Here is a 14,223-nt window from a genome sequence, read left to right as displayed (position 1 = left end):
ATATATAATAATAATAATACACAGATATAATATAATATTATATATAATACCATAGCATTATATTATATGTTCAAATAAATTACGGTACCTTAATATTATGCTAATGAAGATTTGTGAACATAAACCCTAAAATAAACATAGATATTTTCATGTTCAAAAATATTTAGACAGATTAAGATTTCAATTTGATTGAAACTTTTTTTGAATAATGTTTTTAATAGTATTTTGTATGATGCTATATATTGGTATCAATAATTTCTAGCCATATACTTAAATAAAAGTGAATTAACTAATGTACTCATTACATGAACTTTTAGGTCAATGTTTTTAATTTTAAGTCCCGAGACATCTAAAATTTCAAGAAGTTTGACTTGAGTAAAAATTTAATTCTGTTTTTTAGTGCTTTTTGAGTTAAATTATGAGAATACGTTGAAAACAAATTATATTTGTTATTGCAGTGACTAACTAAATTCGAGGTAGGGAAACATCGTAACATCTTCGGAATCCACATTACCTGTCTCTACTCAAACAAGCGTCAATTCTGTTTAACGGTCTATTTGTCCCATGTTTGACAAACCATGAATAACCACTCGGTAACGTAATAAATCGCAACATCTTAAGACTTCCTCCTACGCTCTGACCAACAGTGCCCACCCCCTTCTACCAACCCCCGAAAAAGGGACTACCTAAAATGGCAGCAATGCATAACAGCAGTTACACTGAAATTTTGCTGACTTTCTGTTTACATGCTTGTATTATAACAATAATCGTTCATTGTGTTGTTGAGGTTAGGGATAAAAGGGGGATTTTTGTGATCAGTCTGGGAATTGGGGATTTTTATAGAGTGCGTGAAGTGGTAACAAAGGGAAAATAAACAAAATTCTAGATGACTAGTTACCTGATTTTCTACTTTCTGGGTGATTTGTAAATTACTGTTGTGTAAGGAATGATTTTCTTGAAATTTATCCTAAAAGATTTTTCTCGTTTAAGGAATATACCGTAACTGTGAACTATAAGGAGTTTTTTGGGGAAAATTTTACACAGTNATTACAACTTGATTCTGATTTTGTACGAATGCTTTTCTGAATCACCCGTCCCCAAGGGGTTAAGGAATATACCGTAACTGTGAACTATAAGGAGTTTTTTGGGGAAAATTTTACACAGTGGCTGAGAGGCCATGGGTGACTAAAATTGTAGGAAGTGGCAGAAACTCAATTTATCTTTATTTATTTAATTATTCAATCATAACAACCAACATAAATTATATTTAAAATTCTATAAAAATCTTTTTCAAGCAATTTCTATAGAATAATAAAAAAGTTTGTGAATGAACCTCATATAACAGATTTTTGTTATATATGAATCACCATTGTTAACTTTTTTAGTTGCCATTGGCATCCCTCTAGTGATAGCCAATTATCACTTAAACTCGCTTTTTCAGTATTTAAACGGATACCTGCCAACTTGTACGGACGTTGTAAAAGATTTTATAAAGTGGTAGTAAACCAACTATTAAGTTTGGAAGAATTTTTTTAAAAGCAAAACTATAACGACAACTATATGTATAATTTACCAACAAATCAAACTAATCTAGATAATTTTTTTTAAATTATTGATTCGTATTTTTTTTTAGAATATTGATTTTTTTGAAGCTTTAAACTTCAAGATTTAATACGCCAAAATGCTACTGTTGCTACCAGTAGGAAAATTATTTTTCAACGGCCGTACAAGTTGACAGCTATGGAAACACTAATTACAAACGCAATGATTATCTCTAAATGATAAAAAATAAAGAAAATGTTATAATTAAAAGGTACAATAAAATAAAATACAAAGTTTCGTGCAATGATATATATATATACACACCTGCCAACTTTTACGCATTTGGCGTAAAATTTTATTTTTATATTTAAACTGGTAGTAAATATATACTATTTTTTCTTTTATAAACTTAATTTTTAAATGATTTTGATCACCACTATTTTTAAAAAATTTGCGAATATATATTACTATGCGTTACTCTCAACGATATCAGCTCAAGCTTTTTCAATTACAACGTATTTCGTTGCTTAAAATTGAAATTTTAATACCACTGGGAAAAGTTGGTAATATAACGTTGGTGTAAGCTTTATTAAGTCCTTCTTTTCTTACTAGCACTCGAAGTCCTTTCAACAATTGAAAAAGATGGACTCAACTACTAACATTTTGAAAGATTTTTTACTAACTTACCATATAATACTCAGATATGAAGTGGTAACTAAATATTCAGAGGTGACTGACAGTCACCTCTCGAGTGGAAAGGGTTAATTGTTGGTGTTAAGATTCAACTATACTACCTGTAAAAGTGTGTTTTAACGTTTGATTCGATATAAACTTGATTTTCGGAATTTTTACACCAAATTCAGAAAGTTATTATTACCACAGTTTTTAGAGTGTAGAAGTCGCGAGTAGTGCCTTAACTGGTACTAGATTTGTATGCGTTTCATCACCTTAATTTTAGTCAACTCTTACATGAAGTCGAACAAAATCTATACAGGGATGCCAACTTTCTACGATTGTGAGAAACTTTTATTCGAATGGTAGCTTAAGTTCATGTTTTAATGTATAATTTTTTTGTTTTGTAAATTTGATTTAAAGTTATTTTTCACACCTTTACATATAGTGATTCAAAAGTTTAAAAAAAACACCACTTTGTTCCAGCTCCCTCGTGGTAAGTTTTTTAAAATGTAAACAAAATTTCCAAATAACCTGAAAGCTTTTGTTTTTAATTGTTTACATCTCTATAGTACATTTTGCTGAAATACAGTAGTTGGCAACCCTATCTATGTTATAAAATCATCCACGAATTGATTAGTTACACGAAAGCATGGGCCAGTCACGCGACTTTGACCCATGTGATATTTTTTTAAATTTTTTTTTATATATATCCGTCGTTGAACACCCAAACCCAATTTTTGGTTTACGACTACTGAAGCTCAACTCCGTAGCCTTGTAATTTTTGAACCAATCCAGAAGACAAGGAAACTCCTGGATCAGTACCCCCGGAACAGATTTATCGTGTATCAGTCACCATTTACTACACAGGGAGTCTTCGGCCGGCGTGGATCGAACCCACGAACTTTTGGACATGGGTCCAGTGCCCTACCAATATGTGATATTTTTTTCGATTTGAGAAGAGCTTGTAGTTGGATTAAGTGCGGCTGGGTAATTTTTAACTACAGCTCATATAGTTCATTTTTCTAATTGAATTTTGCATTGCCCTTTTAGATAAAAATTAAGCTCGTAGTTCATAAAAGAAATATATTTCTCTATGTTTTTTCAAATAGTTTGAATTTTTCCTTAAGTTTAAAATTCTTTTATAGGTGGGAGAATTGACGGGAGAAAAATCAACTGGCAAATTCTAGCTGAAGTTATGCTTTCTTTAAATAAACAATTTTTCTGCTTCTTCTTTTCTTTATTATTATTCACATCAAATACTTTAGCCACATCATGGGACAGTGCTGGTTGTCATAAAGTTGGTAAGTTTAAGAATGTTGTTTTACAATTTAAGTTTATTTTAGCTTTTGCTGAGCAAATTAATTTTAGTGTTGAAATTAAATGTTTTTGTGTGAAGCGATTCCTTTTGCAGGCATTTTTAAGTTGTCTCGGAATATTGAAAAAATGAAATTAGAGTTATAATCCAATTGTTATCCATGAATCATTGGCCTTTAGCAGATGCTTTTAAACGGTTGCAGAATCCTGTAAAAATAAATTAGAGTTATAAAATGAATGTTTATGAAATATTTGCCTTTGCAGATGCTTTTAAACGGTTGCAGAATCCTGTAAAAATAAATTAGAGTTATAAAATGAATGTTTATGAAATATTTGCCTTTGCAGATGTTTTTAAGTGGTTGCAGAATCTTGTAAAAAATAAATTAGAGTAATAAAATGAATGTTTATGAAATATTTGCCTTTGCAGAGGTTTTTAAACGGTTGCAGAATCTTGCAAAAAATAAATTAGAGTTATAAAATGAATGTTTATGAAATATTTGCCTTTGCAGATGCTTTTAAACGGTTGCAGAATCCTGTAAAAATAAATTAGAGTTATAAAATGAATGTTTATGAAATATTTGCCTTTGCAGATGTTTTTAAGTGGTTGCAGAATCTTGTAAAAAATAAAATATTGTTATAATAAAATGCTTGTTTATGAAACGTTTGCCTTTGCAGATGTTTTTAAATGGTTGCAGAATCATGTAAAAAATAAAATAATGTTATAATTAAATGTTTGTTTATGAAACGCTTGCCTTTACAGATGTTACGTGGTTAGCAGAATCCTGTGAAAGTTGAACTATTGTTATGAATAAATGTTTGTCTGTAAAGCTTTAGCCTTTACAGATATTTCTAAAAAAGACACAGAATCCTGTAAATACTAAAAAAAAAATTTAAAAGGCTATCAATTATTGCTATCAAAATACTTCAGTTTTTGTTTCTTTTTTTATTTTTAAAATATCTACGCATTGCCTGCGTTTGCACTAAATATGATCTCTGAAATAATTGAAAAGTTTTAATGATCAGAAAAGTTTGTTTCATCCAAAAAAATTGGCAAAAAATTAGGTAATTGACTTATCATTTTTTAATTTTTAAGGGGATGCCGAAAGTCATTAAAATGTCAATTTTTTCTCCGCTTCGTTATTCAATTCTGAAAATTTATTTGTACCTTTCGGGAAGTAAAATTGTCAGCCAATTATTATACGTTTAAAAAATGTCACGGTAGTTATTGGCAACGTCATTTTGCGTTAAAAAATTGACTCCGTTTAAAAAAGTTTTTTAGTTTATGGATAATCCATACAGTATTTAAGCCAATAAAGGAATCACTTTCAAAACTTTTCGCCATTAATAATTTTTAAAACTAAATTCAAACAATAAATTTTTTCAAAGTGTTTTAGTTAAAAACATCTCATTAATCATTCGGATTATATTTTTATTTAGAAAAAAATAAACACATTGGTTTTTGATCGCGCTCCACATTAAGTAAAAACTCTTAAATCTGGTGTGTTTTCACTGAAGTAAAGGATGTTTAGAATATGTGTTTTTTTTCTCCATCTATTCCTAAAATATCTTTAAAAAAAATTAAAGTTTTTAAAATTAACGCAATTTGATCAGACATACTTTCTGAAGCAGTAGTTTGAGATTGACTTTTTAACACGTAACTTTTAGGTGAAAATACTGGTACGGGAAAAGAGAAAATACTGGTAGACGAACTATCTCAATATTAGATAATATTCGGGAGGAGTTAATCTACTCTCAACAATAACAATTCACTGTAAGGAAATTAATCACGGCGAAGAAGCAATTCAATATAAAAATTGCATCCGTTAAAAACAATTGGTAGTTATGAATTTTTATTATTCCCGGAAAAAAACTAAAAAATGAAATTTTTGTTACCAATTTTTACTCCGGTGCGCTGCCAAGATGAGACAACCTAGCGTGACCCACCGGTGGGTCACCTCGGCATGAACGTGTTAATTAAAATACCTTACGATAAGTAACACTGGAAAATATAATTAAAGTGTAAGAGGGAGAGCAAAAACAATTAATTTACCATTTCATTTTTAAATCTTTCATATACTCCTTATACTTATGTTATTTGAAATAAATAACCCACCACACAGACTGCTGAACTCAAAATGCCTTTCATTATAATTCTCTGTAAATTTCATGATGTATGGGATAGGGGCCTTCAGCGTGGCCCAGAGGTGCCCAAATTTGTTAAATAAAGTAAGTAAGTAAGTGAAATAAATAACATCAAATGCAATTAAAACTGTTTTGTTTATATAGTGCGTCCCACTTAAATAAAGCCACCTTGATTTTGTGCCATAATAGGACGCGAAGAAATCCAATATGAACGAACGGATATTTTAAGTAAGTCGATATTCAAACGCATATTTAGAAAGAGTAAATCACTCCTTGTTTTCCCGAAAGGGAAAAAATCGAATAAGTTAAAAAGAAGGGAAACCATGCTGGATGAAAGTATCATCAATATTTTAAATGATGGTAGCTTTCAATTCTGCCACAGGTTTCAATTTTGCTTCATTTTTATCCCTTTTTGGTATATACAGCCATATTGAGAGTAGCCGCAACGTTTTTTCGAAAATTGAAGTTAACCGGTTGAATACCACGCAAATTTTACATGGCTTGCCCGTCTGGCCCTTGGCGAACAGGTATTCTTTGGCCAAGGTCTGGCCAAACGGTAAATAACTACGAACTAAATTTCCAAATATTAGCCAGATTTTGCTAGTTTTTTAATAGGTTTAACATGACGTATCTGATAAAAGTGGTGAAATATGTAAGCCTACGAATTGTTTAGAAATAGTGGTGGATAAAAATCTACTAAGTTGAATTTATTAAACCAAGAATCACGATTAATGAACTACCACTTAAAAATATTTATTCGCTCTCCGGAGAAAGTTGGCATCTCAATGTATATAAATAAAACTATTTTTGTGTGTTCCAGAGATGCCAACTTGCTCTGGACAGCAAATATATATTTTAAAGTGGTAGTTTATCAATTGTGATTCTTGGTTTAATAGATTCAATTCAGTACATTTTCATCCACCACTATTTCTAAATAAATCGTAGGCTTATATAAATCACCACTTTTTAGTACTTCAGTCATGCTATACCTTTTCAAAAGCAGGCAAAATATAATCAAATAGTTGCAAAATTTATTTTGTAGTTAATACCGCTTTTTTAATTATTATGGCGTGTCCGGAGCATGTTGGCATCTCTGGTGTTCTCTATTACATTAATTTCTTCAAACCATTTTAGTAACGATAATAATATAAAAAAATTAAAAATGTACTCGAATTATGTGTTTCTAATAATCTTGTCTTCGCCGGTCACCGGTGACGCCCGTGGCGCTACGAACAAACTCAGTGTCGGTCACCCCTATGGCACTCAACGTGGCCAAGGTAAAGAACAGACCAATTCACGACAAGTACACTTTCATCCAAAACTAACCATTTTGACTATTTTTTAACGTAAATTGAATTGTGACATCATCCCGCAATATTCTCTATTCTCTCTAAGCACCAACTCTCTCTACAAAGGGCAATAAATAGGTTTCTAGCTTTTTCGTTAAATAATCGATGATCTCTAGGCGGCATTGAAAAGAGATCAAGTCAAGTTGATCCCTATAGCTGTAGCTTTCACACAAATTTCATTAGCCCTCACTTTGCTATATAATGGAGAAAAAAATCCTCTTCTTTTCAATATCAGCCACGTAAATTGCACACGAAGCTGTCTGGATCATACAAAGAAATATTTCACTCTCCAATGAGTGAGGATAACTTTCAACTTACGATAAATTCTTTTATAACTCAAATTATTTATACGCTATATAAAATGAAACAGCAGATGAAGAAAAGGTAATCTTTTCCAATGGACAACAAGATGGAGGCTCTTTAATGGCGTGGGAAGGATTCGGCAATAATAGTAAACTTAACGTTTCGTTTTCCCTAGGCAGAATTAAGGTCACCAATTAAAAAAAATGCTACAAGTTTATTGAGTGTCGTTGTCGAAAATTTTGGACAGACAGCACAGTAGCAACTGCCTTCGTAGACCGCGTATAGTGCATATCAAAGTAAAGTTCAATTGAGTTCCATATTGCTTAAACACGAGCTGCTATTAAAAATGGTGGACGTTTAGAAGCAAATATTTTAAAATTTTTAGTGGTTTATAATATTTTTTGTATGAGTATTGCCTGACTGGCGATACTGCGTCGGGAAAGTTTAAGAATCGTCTTTTATGTATATATTCCAATGGTGAAAAATCACCTTTATGAAAAAAAAAAATTATTTAGGTGCACTTATATTAATCACTTACTTTTTCTTTTAACAAATTCCAAATGAGCAATTTGCAGTAAAAAATGGCAGTTTGGTATAAGAATTACATTACTATGAACGCGACGTACATAATTAATTTAAATGCAAATTTAGTTCATCAAAGGGATTATCTGCTGCCTTGTATTAATTTTACAACTAAATTAAATTTACAAATGATACGATAAAATTTTTGTAAATGAACGACAGCAATTACAATGATAGTATCAATATGACAAAATAAAATTTAGAAATACAATTCGACAATAGTTGGCNGGTGATTCAGAAAAGCATTCGTACAAAATCAGAATCAAGTTGTAATTAATTAAAAAACGGTAACTTAAATGTAGTCGTTGTTAATTTACAGACTTACTTTACTTTTACTTTAATTATTGTTAGTTTAATCATACTAATAATCAATGTTAATTCAAAGTACAACTAAATAGTTTTTATTTTGAACAAAGTAATGGTGAATTCAATAAATCAAACAATTATAACTCCGCCCACAAATAAAGTGTTAAAGAATTACTTTGATTAACAGTTTTATCTTTTTACCCTGATTGATATGGTTTTATGCTGGCACATATATGCGACAGTCGGCCCGAAAGGGTTAATGGCGTGGGAAGGATTCGGCAATAATGGTTAACTTAACGTCTCCTTTTCCCTAGGCATAATTAAGGTTACCAATAAAAAAAAATGCTAGAAGTTTATTGAGTGTTGTGTCGAAAATTTTGGACAGACAGCACAGTAGCAACTGCCTTCGTAGACAGTGTATAGTTCATATCAAAGTAAAGTTCTCCTGAGTTCCATTTTGCTTAAACAGAGATGCCAACTTGCTCCAGACACCAAATATATATTTCAAATTGGTAGTTTATCAATTGTGATTCTTGGTTTAATAAATTCAATTTAGTAGATTTTTATCCACCACTATTTCTAAACAATTTGTAGGCATATATAATTTATCACTTTATATTACTTATGTCGTGGTATACCGTTTAAAAAGCAAGCAAAAATAGTCAAATATTTGCAAAATTTATTTTGTAGTTATCTACCGTTTTTCTAATTATTTAGGCTTGTCCGGAGCAGTTGGCATCTCTGATTAAATGGTGGTCGTTTAGAAGCAAATACTTTTAAATTTTTAATGGTTTATAATATTTTTTGCATGAGTATTGCCTGACTGGCGGCACTGCGTCAGGAAAGTTTAAGAATCGTTTTTTATGTATACATACCCTCCAACTTATGAAGATTTTGAAAATAATTCTTTCTAGTGGTAGCGAACCAAAGTAGAAATTTTTAAAGCAAATGGATCTCTCATAAAACTTTTATCAGAACTTAATCTAGCCATATGGCTTGCACTTTTATAAGTAATAGTGGACAAGTTACGCTAAAATTAATTTTTTTTAAATATTAAGACATTAATTTTGCTACCGTCTGAAAAGAAGATTTCTGAAACTACGGAAATTCCGTAGCAGTTGGAGGGTATGTGTATATATTCCAATGGTGGAAAATCACCTTTATGAAAAAAAATATTATTTAGGTACACTTATATAAATCACTTAATTTTTCCTTAAACAAATTCCAAATGAGCAATTTGCATTAAAAAATGGCAGTTTAGTATAAGAATTACATTACTATGAGCGCGAAATATATAATTCATTTAAATGCAAATTTGGTTCATCAAAGGGATTGTCTGTTGCCTTGTATTAATTTTATAACTAAATTAAATTTACAAATGATTCGATAAAATTTTTGTAAATTAACGATAGTAATTAAAATAATAGTATCGATATGACAAAATAAAATTTAGAAATACAATTCGACAATAGTTGGCAACAAAAACGTTTACAAAATAACTTTACGATAGCACACTAGAGAGGACAATCGAATATTTATTTGAGAGTAATTACTTTTCATAAGCATTTTGCTATACTGAAGAGTACTTAAGCGTCGCAAGTTAATTAGATTTTGTTATATCCAAATAATACTTTTTAAATGTTTTTAACTGCGATGAATGTTTTGCAGAAAGAGAAGCATAATAATCCTTTCATGTACATAAATATATATTTCCTCCCTTCGGATTAACACTTACAACTCAATTAATTAAAGCCGAAATGATTCTATTTACAGATCGGATATCTATTGAAAGAATATTTTCATTTATTTCTAAACGATCGTTGGCAATGATCTAGCCATATAAAAAAACGTGATTACTCATCATGATAATAGAAATTGATACACAAACAAATAGATCAAAGGAATACAATTATTTGATTTTTTTTGAGGTATTAAAAATAATTCATTTGACAGCATTGCAAGAATTAATAACATTAGGGGGCCTTGGCCATAAAAGAATTCAATTTAGTATAGATAAATGTTTGTTTTGTTGATCATAACTTGTTGCTAACTAATTCAAAAATGGCTTATTAATAGTAAAAACGGTTATTATTATATGATAAAAGCAATTGCTTTGCCGCTATTTAATAAGTTTAGATTATTAATTGCGACTTTTTTATAGTTACAATGTTTATTGTTAATATTTAGCTAAATTAGCTTCTTAATTAAATTTATTGCACTGGATACATAAACGTTTTTCGAATTAGATCATGAAAACGAAATTATAGTCTCCTCAAATTAAGTTTTGGCAATAGCAATTGAAGTTCATGAATGCCTCTACGAAAAAAGAACATTAAGTGTTAACTTAAAGTTAATAAATATTTGTTGTTAGTAGTGTTATTTGAGATCACTTTCGGTTTTTACAAATAATGCGTAATTAAATGACTTTCTGTTTCTCCAATATTGAGTGGACGCGAATAAATTATACAGCTGTAAAAAAAAAATCACCCTAATAATTTTTCATTTGTTGGTCAGATTTTCATTTTTTAAACTGCTGTGGCAACATCTCAAGGGAATGTTTTGTAAAGTGGATAATAATAAACTGTAACCGTCGCTGTATATGCTTGTTTTGGCGGAGAATCGTACTTTTCCTGGAGCAGCACATCTTTTTTTCCAATTCATAGGGGGGAATTTTTGAACGCAGTCTGAGTAGAGCAACATCCTTAAAAAGTAAAAAAAAACTAGTAGCAAAATTTGTAGAAGAACATTCGAAAATTCACCTCGTGAACTTTTTTTAAAAAATTTAGTTTTTTAGAGTATCACTGAGAGAGATCTCTGCTCTAAGAGTATTAACTTGGAAATATGAAGCTGTTAGTTTTCAAATGTTCCTATGGAAATTTTACTATCAGTTTTTTTTTAGTTTCTTGAGAATGTTAGTTAGCTTATCATAAAGTAACTATTATAAATGTCCAAAGTTATCTAATCATAGTACATAAAGTAAAAGTTTATCTTATCATAGTGTATGAAGTTATCATAGTATATAGCATAGTATATCATAATACGTAGTTATCATATCATAACTTATCATAGTATTTAGCAGGGGTCTGTTTAGAGGAAATTTGGGTAAGTTAACGGACCCATCACAAAATATCTTTTCATAAAAACGGACCCTTCACAAAATAATTTATTTTTTAATCACACTCTTCACAAATTTGTTTATCTTCATTATTGTTTTGTTAATTGAATAAACCCTTTCCCTGGAGAAAAAACCCCCGGTTCGAAACGAACTAAGTTTTCCAAGTTTCCCTAAGTTTAAATCCAAAATGTTGTATTCTACGAAATTATTTCTACTTTTACAAACATCGTGTCCACATTCCTATTCATATTAAATGAAAAAGTTATTGCTATTTTTTTGTTTAAGTTTACTTAATGCGTAATACATTAAAAGTGATACATAACTAAGTTGTGTTATTTAAAATATGTCAATTGAAATTATTAAAAATGTGAGTGATTTGCTTCCATTATTAGTCCGAAGTGAATATTCTGTGTTGAGCAGTATAGGCTAAATACCAAATATTTGTATGTTGCATCTCTAATTTAGTAGCAGCAGTTGTTGAGCATAATCTTGTATCTATTTGCAATTTAAAAACTTCTTGAAAAGGATTTTAGCAATTTTTGCAATAACAGGACCCTATTTGCACAAATTCACAAAAGCAGGATCCTGGCTGAAAGAATGTGATTTAACGCTTTTTTTATATTCACGAATTATGAGTAGTTTTTTTCACAATTTTACAAAAACAGGACCTTTCACAAAATGTTTGGACAGATCTCTGATAACTATTATAACTGTCCAAAGTTAAAGTTGTCTAATGTCATTTTGATGTGTCATAACTGCATTCGTATCTTTTAAAACATTAGTTAACAATTCTTTCTAGGATAGTGAAAATATAAGTTAATAGTTCCTTCAAGGAGGGTGGAAACATAAGTAAATAGTTCTTTCTAGGACGGTTTAAATATAAGTTAATAATTCTTTCAAGGAAGATAGAAATGCAAGTTAAAATTTTTTTAAAAGAAAGGTGGAAATGTAAATTAATAGTTCTTTCTAGGAAGGTTTAAATACAAGCTAATAATTCTTTCAAGGAAGATAGAAATATAAGTTAAAATTTTTTTTAAAGAAAGGTGGAAATATAAGTTAATAATTCTTCCTAGGAAGGTTATGTGTTGGGAAAGAACAGTCAAATGTAACTGTGAGGCTTTAAATGCTCAATGCAGCATAGAAATCGGATTCTAGCTTTATAATTTCAAATATAAAAACCACAAGCATCTTTTTTATTTCCGCCATAATTTCCTGCCTACGTCATTGCCGATTTTATGACAAAAGTATAATGACGTTTATGGCACGGCTTTCCAGCACCTGCAATTATCAAAATGGCAATTCTTTTATGCTTCTTTACGTCAAATTGTTTCTACCAATTAAAAAAAAATATCGGCCTTAAAATTCCAAGTTTTTAATCATTCCTGCAGACCTCTAGAGAAATACTAATGAGAAATAAGAAATACTAAAACAGAGATGCCAACTGCTCCGGACAAGACAGAATAATTTAAAAAGTGGTAGAAAACTAAAAACTAAAATTTGCAGATTTTTGGTTAATTTTGCCGACATTTTAAAAAGCTCTACTGGCTTAACTGCAGCATAGGTGCGTGTAACTTAAACCTTTGAATTATTTAGAAGTAGTGGTATGTAAAAACCCTATAAATCGAATTTATTAAATCAATAATCATACATTAACAGACTACCACTCGAAAATATTTATCCGCTGTCAGGAGCAAGCGGGCGTCTTTGCTAATGCAATATTTTATAAATGTTTGTGGGTCGGGATAGCCTGGTCGGTAGGGCGCTGGGCCCATGCCCGAGAGTTCGTGGGTGCGAACCATAGAGTTGAAATAGTAGGTAGAGAAACCAAGTTCGCTTTATTTCTTCCGAAAGACACGCCACAGATAGCAAGCAAAGAGCTACGATCACGTGATGGAAAGAGTGCAATACTTGGTGCAGTATCACAAATGTTGGCGCACAAAATTTTTTAAACAGCTTTATTTCGATATTACCGATGCGCAAATAATCGGAGCATTTGAAAGAGAGAAAAAAAATATTTTCGTTAATCACATTTCTTTAATATTATTAAATGGGTTTTTAAAACATAAGGAGTTTTTTTTTCTTAACAAATAATTTTTAATTAAAGTACTGCTTTTATTAAAAAAATTTAAGTAGTTCTCGTCTTTACCCTTAACACTATTCCTTAAAATTTATTCATTATATAAAAATTAAAAACGATATTCTGCACCACTTATATTTCTTACTATATTCAGAAGAAAAAAAATTTGTAAATGTTTTTATTGCAAAGACCTATTTTTTTAAAAAAAATTTACAACATATATTGTAATAACTATTATTACATTTAACTATTGTTATTTTTTTTTAAAAAAAATAATAACTTCGATACAAATATCACGATTTTTTTTTACACCTACCAGGGTTTAAAATGTGAATTTGAAAATGTTGCCTTTCTTTTTTAATGAAACATAAGTTCGTTTAAAAAATAAATTTAATCTTTACGTTTTAAAAGTTTTGTCACTGCTAGATAAAACAAATTGTAAAATTAAACAGATTGTCTGAAAAAAATTTCGATGCTTAGAAATAATTTTAATGTTGCAACACTTTTATCATTTTTATTTATGCTCACGAAGAGACTGCTCGAGAGGTAATATTAAATTTCGGGAAAAATAGCTTCGAGGAAAATAAAACCCGTTTTTAGTAGAATAGATTAGTTAGAAAACATATTTTTGATTAAATTTAATTACGTTTAGAATTTTATTTATATATTAAATACATTAAATTATTTACAATATTAATTATTACAATAAAGATTATTTACATTAGTAAATTAGAATTTTGACTTCTTTTTTTCCTGACACTTAAAATAGATATTTTCAAAAATAAACAACTGTTGCATTTTAACTTAATACTCAACAA

The 14,223-nt window shown here is 29.8% G+C and overlaps 1 protein-coding gene across 1 annotated transcript in view; it reads left to right on the top strand.

Annotated features, from left to right (window-relative positions):
* LOC139426428 (thyrostimulin alpha-2 subunit-like) overlaps positions 1-14,223 on the top strand; it is a 69,346-nt gene that overhangs the window by 27,080 nt on the left and 28,043 nt on the right. The window contains exon 2 of the mRNA XM_071185292.1: positions 3,363-3,518. Coding sequence (XP_071041393.1) covers positions 3,413-3,518 — 106 coding nt within the window. The 5' untranslated portion in view covers positions 3,363-3,412. The remainder of the gene's footprint in view (positions 1-3,362; positions 3,519-14,223) is intronic.

The sequence above is a fragment of the Parasteatoda tepidariorum genome, chromosome 9, assembly GCF_043381705.1.
Source record: "Parasteatoda tepidariorum isolate YZ-2023 chromosome 9, CAS_Ptep_4.0, whole genome shotgun sequence".
NCBI classification, from domain to species: Eukaryota; Metazoa; Arthropoda; class Arachnida; order Araneae; family Theridiidae; genus Parasteatoda; species Parasteatoda tepidariorum.
This window is presented reverse-complemented; position numbering and strand designations above follow the sequence as displayed.